General features: G+C 48.6%; 1 protein-coding gene across 3 annotated transcripts in view; it reads left to right on the top strand.

The window, feature by feature from the left end:
* Positions 1-13,804, top strand: part of DHX29 (DExH-box helicase 29) — a 38,871-nt gene that overhangs the window by 2,849 nt on the left and 22,218 nt on the right. For 2 of the 3 annotated variants that reach the window (XR_013961044.1, XM_080677332.1), the window contains exons 2-10: positions 653-726; positions 1,880-1,993; positions 3,387-3,516; positions 4,211-4,437; positions 5,914-6,042; positions 9,642-9,768; positions 10,660-10,818; positions 13,025-13,190; positions 13,438-13,561. Coding sequence is in view for 2 of the 3 variants with exons in the window: in XM_080677332.1 (XP_080533458.1) it covers positions 653-726; positions 1,880-1,993; positions 3,387-3,516; positions 4,211-4,437; positions 5,914-6,042; positions 9,642-9,768; positions 10,660-10,818; positions 13,025-13,190; positions 13,438-13,561 (1,250 nt within the window). In the remaining variant the exon portion in view is untranslated. The remainder of the gene's footprint in view (positions 1-652; positions 727-1,879; positions 1,994-3,386; positions 3,517-4,210; positions 4,438-5,913; positions 6,043-9,641; positions 9,769-10,659; positions 10,819-13,024; positions 13,191-13,437; positions 13,562-13,804) is intronic. The other variant, XM_080677333.1, reaches the window with a different exon arrangement.

Raw genomic sequence — 13,804 nt, 5'->3', positions numbered from 1 at the left:
CCCTCCCTGTCTGTCCTGTGTCGGGGTGATCTTTGAGAAACGCTGCTGTGACCGAACCCTCCGCTCTCTTGCGTAGCATCCTCAGGCTTGTGGTCAAGTCCAAACCATTTGGCACCCTCGGACCTCATTGCTATGCCCGGCTGTAGGCCTTCTGCTCCCTCATGGCTATTCTTGCCGTTTTCTCTAAAAGGAATGCCATCTATCCCTAACACTGTCCACCAGAACCCGGTAATACCCACCCCCGATGTCAGTGCCTTTTTGAATTCTTCCGGTATCCACACATCTTCCATGTGGCACCGTTGAGTCACACCCGTCTTCTCTGCCAGGACTGGGGTGTCCTCTGAGAGGCCTTCCTTCAGCTAATTCCAGGCGCCAAAGCACCTAATTTTAAAAAGAACAAGAGGAAGATGATTTAATCTAAAAGACTTGCAGGCATTCTTACTTTATGGGAAAGTGATTAACCTAGGAAATGCTGATTGGCAAAATGTTTTTGAAAACTTCGAGGGAATGTTGTTCATTTCTAGATTAAATTATTTGGTGAAGTAGAGAAAAAGCTGAAATCACACAATATTTAGCAACCTTTATAGGGAAAATAGTGTAATGGATATTAATCATTAAATTGCCTTGACTATTTATTCTCTGTTAAATACAGGTCCGAAAATTTATAGTTTTAATTCTGCAAATGATTCTGGTGGTCCTGCAAATCTGGATAAATCTATTTTGAAAGTAAGTACCAAGGTTTTAAGTTACTTCAAGAAATACTCTCGTTAAAAAAAAAAATAGATGTATTCTTAAACAGAAAGCAAGGATGGATATTTAAAATTTTTATAAATAGTACACTAGCTGCTAATCTATACTAAATAAAGTAAATTGTACACATGTGTTGAAAGCCAGTAAGAAATTAAACTAGGGTGAATGAGTCCAAACTCGTAAGCACAGCATATCCTTCCCAACCTGGGTTAGTGTACCCTTTCCCTCCTCCTCACTGCAAACGTTAGTTCACATCTCACGTCCCCCAAATCCCGTCTGGTTTTGAACTGCAGGCTTTTGCCCCGGGCTCTGCCTAAAATGCATTTGTCACATCTGTGACCTTGGTGAAGTCCTTTGTAAGGCACCAGGTTGACTTTCTTGGTGGCTTTATCAGCATTCCACCTGTATTTTTTTAATGATTGCCATGCTGGGTGACAGTTTATCTTTATGGATGTTTCCTATGCTATACTGAATTCCTGAAGCATAGTTTTGTGCTTAACTCACAGTAGGCATTCAGTAAAGATGTAATAAAGTGGGGGGGATTTTTATAGGTAGATGCTTGTGTTCTCGTAAATAAAAAATATGGAAGCAACAAAGGATTAAATGGCTAATAGGAAAAAACGGGACTCAAACTCCAGAAGCCAAAACAACTTGTAACCAAATTGCCATCATACAGATTTGACCTTTACTGGCTCTGCCTCCCCCTTTTCGTGTGGCCTCTGTTCCTTCAGGCTGTGGTTGGGCTAGCTTGCATTAAGGCAGCGTGCTGGGCTCCAGCCAGGATGCTGAGTCAGGGTGCTGAAGACAGGGCTGAGGACTGTCTGAGGAACAGAGGCCGAGGAGGTCCTGACCGTGTCCTGGAAAGCACGGCTTCAAGGGCCTTTCGAGGAGGGTTTTGTTCTTGCCCTTCGTTGTTGCTTTTCCCATGTCCCATTTTCGTCAATATGTGACAGGAATGTCGTCTGCTGAATGGTGGTCTAAAGTATCATAAGCACTACATCTGATTTTAGCTGAAAGTTTGGCCTTGGTTGGCAGGAATGTAGAAAACTGATTTGCTTCAAATTATTTAGTTACTAAGTCTGATTTAATAATTTAGCTTCTAATTAATATGATCTCTTGGCATCAACAGGTGGTGATTAATAACAAACTAGAACAAAGAATTATTGGAGTGATCAATGAGCATAAAAAGCAAAATAATGGCAAGGGAATGATTTCTGGAAGACTTACTGCCAAAAAATTACAGGTATTTTTACAGGCAAACTTTTCTTAAGGTTCTTATTTTTAGTGGAGCATTTTTAAGACAGCATCTCATGGGAGGTAAAATTACTTTTTCCCATTCCATTGAGATTTCACATACATCGTTTCTACCTCCAAGAGCTGGGGAGAATTGTGTAAGATACAGATGTGCACATTAAAATGATGATATGGAAACCAAATTACTCTCTCAGAGTTACGTTATTATACGCTGTGGGCACTTCCCTTACATTTTCTGCAATCCCAGAAGATACATTGCCCTTTTTTCTAGTGAAGAAATTGAGCTTGGAAAGACTGCACAAGTTATGGCCTGAGGTTAATTAGTGAGTAGCAGGGCAAGCAGCATCTGGGTGGGAACCCACATCTGTCCAGCTGTAAAGATTATGCTCTCGCAGGACGTGAAAGTGCTTTCCTTCATGTGTGAGCATGTTCACTGGAGCACTGAGAGCGTCCTAAGTGATCACCAGTGGGAAAATGTGTAATCAGATTAGGACACGCCTTCCCCATGGAATGTTGTGTAATTAAAGTGGAGGAGAGTTTCTGGGGACTGCGGCAGATGCTTATGTTACAATGTTAAGTGAAATTTGTTTTTACAAAATAATAGAAACATGACTGAAAGGAAACATATTGCAAGAAGTAGCCTACATAATAAAAGCCTAATATGCAAATTGACCAAACGGTGGAACAACCGGTCGCCATGATGCACACTGACCACCCGGGGGCAGACGCTCAATGCAGGAGCTGTCCCTGGTGGTCAGTGTGCTCCCACGGGGAACACCGCTTAGCCAGAAGCCGGGCTCACAGTGGCGAGCGCAGCAGCGGTGGCGGGAGCCTCTGCGGCAGCGGCAGCGCTAAGGAGCAGCCAGCCGAGGGGTATAGAGCCGCAAGCAGGTGGGCAGTAAGGAGCAAGGGATCCCGAACTGCGGGAGGACGCAGGCCAGGTTGAGGGGGACCCACCCCCCTCCAGTGCACGAATTTTATGCACTGGGCCTCTAGTCTTTAGATAATGAGAATATGAGCAGTTTCTCCAGCCCTTTAAGATTTATTTGTAGTTCTCAAATTCTCAATACAGGAAGCACATTTAATTCTTACCATTGAAAAAAAGAAAGAAAAAGTGTTTGAAATTATAATTTGTGTCAAAGATTTAGGTTTAAAATGAGTGGGAATGGCTCAGATGTCGGGCATCCGCCCAGGAACCAGGAAGTTGCTGGTTGGGTATCCTGTCAGGGCACATGCCCAGGTGTGGGCTTGGTCTCCATTTCCATCTCTCCCTTCCTCTTCCTCTAAAAATCAATAAAACATTTTAAAAAATAAAAATGGGAAAATAAAATCAGTAATGAAAGAAAATTGCACGGTGACAGTTTCACATTTCCCTTTTGTAGGGTTTATACATGGCTCTGCAAGCATTTTCCTTTAAGACGAAGGACATTGAGGATGCCATGACCAACACCCTGTTACACGGAGGGGATCTTCACTCAGCCCTGGACTGGCTCTGCTTAAACCTTCCCGATGGTGAGCAGACGGTCATAACATCCTGTTTCTCAAACCTTGGACGTAGTTTCCATATATGTGATCTCTGCCTAAGCTTTTGACTTGTACTAGAAGTTTTTCACTGTGTTAAAATGATTTATTGTTCAAATGGCCTTACTCTTTTTTATTCTTTTTGGTATATTCTCCTTATAGGTGTAGTCTGTGCAGGAAGAAATTATTTGTGTGTGTGTTGTTGACAGTCATGCTACAATGCACTTAATACAACAAATTCTCCAAGTGTGCCTGTCTGTGGCCTATTAGGTTTTGTGTCTCCTGGCTTTGGTTTAGAAGTCAGGGCCATCTGGCCTTGGAGAAATGATATTTGGTTAGGGAGAGAGTCGAGGAGAGAGTCTGGAGTGCACATTACTTGTATGACTCATTAAGGACACTGCTATGTGCTACAACAAGCAACCAAGGAGGAAAATGGTTAAGAACTTTTTATGAAAATTCAGGAGCTGCCAATTCAAGGGTGACATGAACGGCCATGTGGGTGGGCTGGTTGCCATCTGAAGACTGTTCCCACTTCTGGTGTGGCAATAACCAGGTTCCTCACAGGACTTCTAGTCTTACGAGATGAGGGGTGCAAGAAAAGCAGGTGCTATTGTGTGTGTGTTCACCGACTATTGGTGTGACTCACTACCATACGCATGTTCACTTCCATCTCATTTCTCTCCAGATGCACTTCCTGAGGGATTCAGTCAGGAATTCGAAGAGCAGCAACCTAAACGTAGGCCCAAGTTCCAGGCTCCTCCAGTGCCAGCCCCTGTTTCACCTCCGCTGCAGCCTAAAACCAGAAATAAGGACGAGGAGCCTGAGGTTAAGGTAATGAGTGAAGTCAGAGTGAAGCCGATCCAGCCATTCCTTAGAGGACAGGATTCAGTTGCCATAGTACTTCTGTTTATGGTGCGTGACCGTCCGGTTTGCCAAGCTTCTCTGCATTGTCTGTTTCAGTTGCTGCCCAACCAGCCAAAATGGGGTGCCTACGCCAGCAGGGTGCTCTTTCTCCCGGCTCCGTAGTCCGGGCTGGGCTCGGTTAGGCCTTCAGTTCCGTGAGGTGTCTCCTGGGGCTAGAATGTCATGTCCAAAATGTTTTCTTAGTCACATGACTAGTGCCTCTGCCCGGGGCCAGCCAGGACTAGCTGGGGTTTCCTCACAGTGGGGCTTCTAAGAACAAGTATTTTAAGGTGAGAAGCCCTAATATACAAATCTTATCAAGCCCCCGCTTGTAACACTCTTGCTAATGTCCATTCCGTGAAGCAACTGACATGGCTACTTCCAAAATCCACTTGAAGCCAAAACCGGTTTGGCTCAGTGGATAGAGCGTCGGCCTGCGGACTGAGGGGTCCCGGGTTTGATTCCGGTCAAGGGCATGTACCTTGGTTGCGGGCATATCCCCAGTAGGGGGTGTGCAGGAGGCAGCTGATTGATGTTTCTAACTCTCTATCCCCCTCCCTTCCTCTTTGTAAAAAATCAATAAAAATTAAAAAAAAAAAATCCACGTGAAGGAGATTGCAGGAAGGAAGCGTGATTACCAGAAGGCGTAGATCATTAAGGCATCACACCTGAATACTCTGCACAGTGTAAACATCTGGGAGCCTGGGTGAACCCGAGAACATGCTAAGGAAAATAAGCCGTCACAGAAAGACAGCCCTGCCTGATTGCACTGTCCTGAGGGATCTGAATAGACCCGGAGAAGCAGAGAAGCAGTGGTGGTTCCTGGGGCTGGAGGAGGGGAAGGGCAGCTGCTGCTTAATGGTGATGCACTCAGTTATGCAAGTGCGTCAGTTCTGGAGACGCGCTGTGCAGCCCTGTGCCTCTACGGACAGCGCAGCATCGTGCTCTTTAAGTACATCCAGGGGATGGATCTCAGGGTCAGTGCTCTTACCACCACGCCTCCCTCGCCCCCAGCCAGGCACGCACACAGGAACAGAGGGAAATCGGGGGAGGTGATGGATATGTTTAGTACTTGATGTTAGTGGTGGCATCATGGGTGTAAGCATATGTCCAAACTCATCAACATGATGAGTTTATGTGCACATTATGTATGCATTACATTACATATGTGCAATTTTTACATATCAGTTATGCTGTGATAAAGCTTAAAAACAAACAAAAATATATGGAAGCACTATCCTCATAAAAACAAGGAGTAACACTTATTTTAAACTGTCCTTTCATTTTTTTGCCCTTTACGTGAACATATTCTTTGGATTGTGCAAGTTTAGACTTAAAGTGATGTTGAGTTTCATTGTTTGTCCTTGAAGAACATGATTTTTGAGGCTCTTGCCCACTGTTTTTTGTAAAAGCAATGACACTTGGTGATAGTTTTGACACCTTTTTCTGACTTTGATTTTTCAGATATTTGTTTTTTATTTCTAGCCAAAAAAGGAAGAAAAAAATTTGGAAGTGAATATGAAAGAATGGATTTTGCGGTATGCTGAACAACAAAATGAAGAAGAAAAGAGTGAAAATTCTAAAAGTTTAGAAGAAGAGGAAAAATTTGACCCTGTGAGTAGAAATTTGTATGAGAGTTCCACCTGGAAAGTCTTCCAGACTTCCACCTAAGAACACTGGCACTTTCTTACCGTTAAACATACATGTACCATATGGGCCAACAGTTTCATTCCCAGGCATTTATTCATTCAAGAAAAATGAAAACGTATGTCCACCAAAAAAGACTTATACACAAATAAATGTTCATAGCAACTTTATCCATAATAGCCAAACACTGCAAGCAACTCTCAAAAACATTAGACAAGAATGAGAGCAGCCACACAGAAATGCGTACTTACTAAATAACTTTATTCCATTCAGTACCAGGAAGGTCATCTGGGCAGTCTCTGTGGTGACAGAGAGGGCAGTGGTCGCCTGAGTCCGGTGGGCTGAGGAGGTGGACTGCAGGCACATGAGGAAACTTTGGGGATAGTGGAAGTGTTTTATATCTTGATTGGGGTGGAGCGTACACGGTTGTACACATTTGCCCCTCATTCACCGAGACACTTTAAAGCGGGTGCGCTGTACTGTACGTAGATCAGACCTAACACCGTGGGTTTAGGAAGGAGCAGAGGTTGCAGAACAGCACAGGTCATGATGAAGCCGCTGTGTGACAGGAGGTGCGTGTATCTGCATCTTCTGTACAAAGCGAACATTCGGAAGACACGGAAGCCCCTCCTGGTGGTGAGGACTGGGTGGCAGGGCGAGAGGGAGACTTCTTTTATCCTCTGCTGGACCTGTGCGTTTTGGAACCACGTGCCTGGTGTTAAACTAAACCAAAAGCGCTCGGACGTACACGTCTGTGGTGAGGTTCAGAGAAAGGCCTCTTGTGATCGGAGCATTAGGGCGACTTCAGAGAAGAGAGTGGGCCTGCAGGGTGCAGTGTACATCAGCCACAAAGGCGGAAGGCGGCCGCAGTGAATGAAGCAGCGTGGCCAGGGTACAGAGTGGAATTGTGCCAGGGTCCTGGGGGTTAAGTGGATGGGCATTCAGAGAGGTTGAATGTGTAGTTGTGTCCTGGCAGAGAGGAGTCAATGGATGAGTTCCGCCGCGACTAGATTTTGATGCCCAGAAAATGAATGTGACAGCTTTTCCTATTGATTGTGAAGAGCCACTGGAGGTTTGGGGCAGTGACAGAAGAATTGAACATTGTAGGACAAATTCAGCAGAGTTTCGGGTGGTTTGGAATATGTGGTGGTGTTCAGGGCGGTTTGGAATACGCGGTGGTGTTCAGGGCGGTTTGGAGTACGCGGTGGTGTTCAGGGCGGTTTGGAACAGGTGGTAGTGTTCAGGGCGGTTTGGAATACGTGGTGGTGTTCAGGGCGGTTTGGAGTACGCGGTGGTGTTCAGGGCGGTTTGGAGTACGCGGTGGTGTTCAGGGCGGTTTGGAGTACGTGGTGGTGTTCAGGGCGGTTTGGAGTACGCGGTGGTGTTCAGGGCGGTTTGGAGTACGCGGTGGTGTTCAGGGCGGTTTGGAGTACGCGGTGGTGTTCAGGGCGGTTTGGAGTACGTGGTGGTGTTCAGGGCGGTTTGGAGTACGCGGTGGTGTTCAGGGCGGTTTGGAGTACGCGGTGGTGTTCAGGGCGGTTTGGAGTACGCGGTGGTGTTCGGGGCGGTTTGGAATACGTGGTGGTGTTCGGGGCGGTTTGGAGTACGTGGTGGTGTTCAGGGCGGTTTGGAGTACGTGGTGGTGTTCAGGGCGGTTTGGAGTACGTGGTAGAGTTCAGGGCGGTTTGGAGTACGTGGTGGTGTTCAGGGCGGTTTGGAGTACGTGGTAGAGTTCAGGGCGGTTTGGAGTACGTGGTGGTGTTCAGGGCGGTTTGGAGTACGCGGTGGTGTTCAGGGCGGTTTGGAGTACGTGGTAGAGTTCAGGGCGGTTTGGAGTACGCGGTGGTGTTCAGGGCGGTTTGGAGTACGCGGTGGTGTTCAGGGCGGTTTGGAGTACGCGGTGGTGTTCAGGGCGGTTTGGAATACGCGGTAGAGTTCAAGGCGGTTTGGAGTACGTGGTGGTGTTCAGGGCGGTTTGGAGTACGTGGTGGTGTTCAGGGCGGTTTGGAGTACGTGGTGGTGTTCGGGGCGGTTTGGAGTACGTGGTGGTGTTCGGGGCGGTTTGGAGTACGTGGTGGTGTTCGGGGCGGTTTGGAGTACGTGGTGGTGTTCGGGGCGGTTTGGAGTACGTGGTAGAGTTCAGGGCGGTTTGGAGTACGTGGTGGTGTTCAGGGCGGTTTGGAGTACGTGGTAGAGTTCAGGGCGGTTTGGAGTACGTGGTGGTGTTCGGGGCGGTTTGGAGTACGTGGTGGTGTTCGGGGCGGTTTGGAGTACGCGGTAGTGTTCAAGGCGGTTTGGAACAGGTGGTGGTGTTCAGGGCGGTTTGGAATACTCAGTAGAGTTTCAGGTGATGGAAAGGCTGGGAAGGCCATTTTGGTAGCTTCTGCTTGGTCAGGGTGAAACAGCAAGGTCCCCCATTGGAAATTGGAAAGGAAAAGGGACATTTAAAGCTAGAACCAGTAGAAATTGATCTACTGAATATAAAGGTTAAGGAGCCAAGGAAAGCAGGAGAGTCGTAGGCGGCGGGATGGCGGTATCAGGGCCAAAGCGGCAGGAATGAGTGTGATGTGGGTGCATCAGAGGAGCTCGATGACCCTGCTGCCTGTTCGCCGCGTCGCTGTTTGCGTCCACACGAACCTGCCCCAGCGTCCAGGGCTGTGCTTCCTCTGCGGTCTCTCCCTGCGTCTGAGCAGTGTGTCTCCTAGCAGCACGCCTGTGCCCTCACCGCCTCCACCCCGGGCGTGGCTGCTTCTCACCTGCTGCCAGGAACCTCACCCCCGGCTTCTGAGTTGACATTGAAGCCCTGGCTGCTTTCTGTTCAGCAGAGTTAAGTCCTTAAGGGTTAGGACGTCCATTTTCCCGAGGCCTGTGCTCAGTGTCCCTCCCTTCTGTGAGACAGAAGTTATGGGAAGGCGGCCTTCAGATGAATGTTCTGTTATGGCACTTACAGCCCTTTAAATATGTACATTTATAAAATGTGTAAGATAAACACTTTTTAAAGAAATACGTTTTCTATCGTTGGCTTTGCGTGTTGAAGATGCCAGGGAGAGTGTGGGTCACCTCGTTCTCTGGCTGCCCGCGTTTCCTAGTGCTGACTGGATTGTCCTCCGCTGCCACACCTGGTTTCTAATCCCCTTCCAGTCAGGCCCCCGGGCAACGCCTGGACCTGCAGGTCTGCACATTTGTATTATTTCTCCATGAAAACTTCCTGGAAGTAGATCTGCTGGATCGAAGAGAATATTAGAGATGACAGGGGGTTTTTTTGTTGTTTTTTGTTAATCCTCACCTGAGGATTTTTTTCCCATTGATTTTTCTAGAGAGAGTGAAAGAGTGGGGGAGAGACAGAAACTTCGATGTGAGAGAGAGACATTGATTGGGGGGTCAAGCCTGCAAGCTGGGTAGGTGCCCTTGTCCAAATCAAACCCAAAACCCTTCACTCCAGGGGCCAACCTTCTAACCACACCAGCCAGGCCCAGCTGACAGGTCTCTCTGTAGCCCATGGACAGGAGATACGTGATCATGCTCTTCTCTTCACTTTCCGCTCCTCCCCTCCCCTCTCGGAGCAGAACGAACGGTACTTACACCTGGCGGCAAAACTTCTGGATGCGAAGGAGCAAGCAGCTGCCTGTAAACTGGAAAAAAACAAGCAAGGGCAAAAGGAAGCTCAAGAAAAAATACGGAAATTCCAAAGAGGTAAACGCTTTTAAGTTCTTCGATGGTAAATGTCTGTTCACTGCTGGCCTGGCTGGCATGGAGGTGGCTTCCTTTTCAGATGTCTGCTCTGTGCTGACGACTCACCACTGGCTTGGCAACCTTTCTGCCCCAGCCAGGGCGGGACTGTGGTAGGGTTTGCGGCCACACAGGCCCTGGCTGCTCACTCGGCTGCCCCAGCGTCGAGTCCGACACAGACAGGACATGAGCAAATCACTGTGCTCCTATAAAACGTCACACTTGGACACTGAAACATGAATTTCATACAGTCTTCACGTCACCAAATACATCTTCTCCTTATCTTTTCATCCCATTAAAAACAGAAAAATCTTCCTAGCCGGTTTGGCTCAGTGGATAGAGCGTCGGCCTGTGGACTGAAGGGTCCCAGGTTCGATTCTGGTCAAGGGCACATGCCCTGGTTGTGGGCTCGGTCCCCAGTAGGGAGAGTGCAGGAGGCAGCCGATCAATGATTCTCTCTCATCATGGATGTTTCTGTCTCCCTCTCCCTTCCTCTCTAAAATGAATAAAAATATATTAATAAAAATTATATATATATATTCCTCAGCTCAGAGGCCACAGGCTGGATCTGGCCTGCAGCCACCGTTTGTGAATGTCTGATGTACCTGCCATAGAAAGCCACCTCCACTCAAGGAGGGAGCGTACACTTCCACGAGCGCTTCTTTCTAATGCAGGTTTCCGCAGGCTCCTATAACTGTGAAACAGCTTATTTTAAAGATGTCAGGACGCGCGAGTTCCTAGTAGGAAGTGTTGAGCAGTCGGCTACAGGGACAGAGGGTTTGTAAACCATTGTGCACAGCGGAAAGGCCTAAGAAACAAATGCATGAAACTGAGCAGCATGCGTTTTCTTGGTAGAAATGGAAACTCTGGAGGACCACCCAGTGTTCAATCCAGCCATAAAGGTTTCGCCTCAGCAGAATGAGAGGAAAAAGCCTCCTGTCGCCACAGAAGGGGAAAGTGCTTTGAACTTGAATTTTCTTGAAAAACCTACAGCTGCTACTGAAGAGGAGAAAGGTAAAGGGAGAAGGAGTGTTCTGGGTGTATTTGTAACTAGTAAAACGCCAAGGAATATGTAATTAAGAAATTCTGTTACTGCCCGGCCATTGCTCAGTGGTTAGAACACCAGCCCGTGGACCGAAGAATCTAGGGTTTGATTCCTGGTCAAGGTTACAGGTTCAATCCCCGGCCCCTTCGGGGGCGAGAATGGGAGGCAACCTATCAATATGTCTCTCTCGTGTCAATGTTTCTCTCTCTCTCCTCCCCTTCCCTTTGATTCTCTCTAAAAATCAGTGGAAAAAATATCCTCATTCCTAGGGTGAGGATTGAAAAAGAAAAAGAAATTACAATGATTTCGATAACTTACTTGTGTAGCATTTTGTAATTAGAAATGTTTGCTTCAGCCTCATCCCTCTCCAGTTTGTCCTCCAAACTCCTGCAGAATTCTCTCTCCATCGCACAGAGCTGAGTGGGATCCTGTTGAAAACCTTTAGTCAGTGGCAGGTGCAAACCCTTTGTCATGTCATTGCAGCCCCTTTGCCATCTGCCAGTCTCCTTCCACGTCATGCCACATACAGCCACGTCCTTCTCACGAACACACGTTGTTGCCGGCTCCGCGGCTTTGCGCGTCCTGCAGCCCCTACTCCGCCCACCTTTCCCTCGCTTCACAGCTCAACTCGGACAGCTCAGCTCAAACCTCTCTCTCAGCTCCGCTTCCAGCCGTGCCCCCGGCGTGTGCAGTGGCTGTTTCTGAGGGCCTGGTAAATGGCTGATAGAGCCAGTCTTCTATTGATCCGTCTATAATACAGTCAGTCACGCCCCACTACATTCTCAGTTCTTTTAAGTATATACTCTGTCCACAAATGTTTACTGAGTCCTTATTGTTGACAATGTCAGGTTCTATCTGGACAGTTGTTAACGAAATAACTAGTCTTGCCAGCCAGCGTGGCTCAGTGGTTGAGCGTCGACCTATGAACCAGGAGGTCAGGGTTCGATTCCCAGTCAGGCCACATGCCCGGGTTGCAGGCTTACTCCCCACTGTGGGGTGTGCAGGAGGCAGCCGATCAATGATTCTCTCATCATTGATGTTTCTCTCTCCCTCCCTTCCTCTCTGAAATCAATAAAATACATAAAAATAAAGAATAACTAGTCTCTGCCCTCCTCGGGTGTCCAGTCTGGGAGGGAAGGGAAGCTTTAAATACCTGGACAAGTGGGTGACTACAAATGGGGGTGTGAGCTGCCACAGAAAGGAAGCGGCCTCTAATGATGGGGGCGGGGGGGGCGGGGGCGGGGCGAGGGGCCTGGTTTGGATGAGGAGCCCTCGCCCTGAGACCTGACGCCTGCTGACGCACCTGGGGAGCCGGGTGGCGGGGAGCTAGGCGCAGCCCTGCTCAGCAGAACTCTGTGATGGGATGTTCTGTGTCTGCGCTCTCAGGGTGGCAGCTGCTGGCCGGACATGAGGGTTGAGCCTTTGAAAGTGACGGGCACAACCGAGAAACTGAACTTCAAGTTTTAGTTCCTTTAAACTTGGCTCCTGTGGCCGCTGTGTGGGCCCGCGGGCTTAGAGCCTCTGCGGACTTGGCGGGCAGCATAGGAGCTGTGCCAGCAGGCCATGGAGGGTCGGGGGGGGGGGGGGGGGTGAACAACCTGTACTTTGTATGAAGCCACGGAGGGTATGGGGGGGGTGAACAACCTGTACTTTGTATGAAGCCACGGAGGGTCGGGGGGGTGAACAACCTGTACTTTGTACGTAGCATGAAGCCACGGAGGGCGTTGGCGGCAGCTGTTAAGCAGAGAAATGACATCGGATTTCTATTTTTTCAAAAGATCATCCTTCCTGTGTGATAGGGTACTAAACACGAATTCAGAGTACCCTAAAAAATTCATCACGGGTAGTACAGGAATGACTAAGTTACTCCAGGCAGTTTTTTTAACATTTCAGATTTCATTCCTTCTCTCCATCAGCAGGTTTCCGTACAGCCTTGCTATGTGTCCTTCCTTCACCTGTTTACTTCTGAAAGTCTGTTCCAAAAGTCAGAGGACTTTGGTCCCTCGAGATTGCATACAGGGTGGAGCCAAAGGCGGTGTAGGGTCGTGAGTACTGGAAACACAGTTACTGAATCTGCCGTACTGATCGTGACCATCTCTCTCCACAGCAGCCACTCTAGCCCTGCTTTGCCCACGCTGCGTCACTGCTTTTAACACCAACCCTGTCTCGTTCTAGAGAAGAGGAAAGAAGCGCACGATGTGCGGAACTTTGACTACACCGCTCGGAGCTGGACGGGAAAGTCGCCCAAACAGTTCCTCATCGACTGGGTCCGGAAGAACCTGCCCAAGAGCCCGAGCCCTGCCTTCGAGAAAGTTCCCGTCGGCCGGTACTGGCGGTGCAGGTACGTGGTTCCGGTGACGAACGGACGCTGGGAGGACTGAAGGTGCAAGCCCCTTTGTTTCTAGGCGTTCCGTCGACATTCAAGAAGCTCTCTAATTCCAGGCTCAGGTTGACGGAGCTTATCAGTGTCCAGTGCGGTCTCCTGCGGAAACAGGAAATGGGAACACTTAGCGTGACTTAGGTTCGGCGTGAGGGAGCTCCGGCTGCCTCTGTCGGTTCTGTAGGAAGTGTCTTTGGCTTCTTTGCAGGGTGCGGGTGATCAGGTCTGAAGACGACGTGCTGGTGGTTTGCCCCACGATCCTGACGGAGGACGGCATGCAGGCGCAGCACCTGGGGGCCACGCTGGCCCTTTACCGCCTGGTGAAAGGGCAGGTGAGCAGAACAGCGTGCCAGAGTTTGTCTGTTAAAACCCTGTCTGCGTGTGCACGGCGGTGCGTGTTGAATTTTGGCCTCTGGGCCAGGTTCTCTACTGACTGCCGCTTCTCACTCATCCTCTCTTCTGCTTATTCATCATTTTTACTTTCTCTCACCCCTAAACATAGCCAGGTCTTTCTCTTCTAGACCAGAGACTCTGAGACATTTGATGGGCCCAGGTGTTGAGGCCAAGCTAATTTA

Source organism: Plecotus auritus (assembly GCF_963455305.1).
Source record: "Plecotus auritus genome assembly, chromosome: 7".
In the NCBI taxonomy this organism is placed as follows: domain Eukaryota; kingdom Metazoa; phylum Chordata; class Mammalia; order Chiroptera; family Vespertilionidae; genus Plecotus; species Plecotus auritus.
The sequence above is the reverse complement of the archived record's forward strand: the minus strand, read 5'-3'. Positions and strand labels throughout refer to the sequence as shown.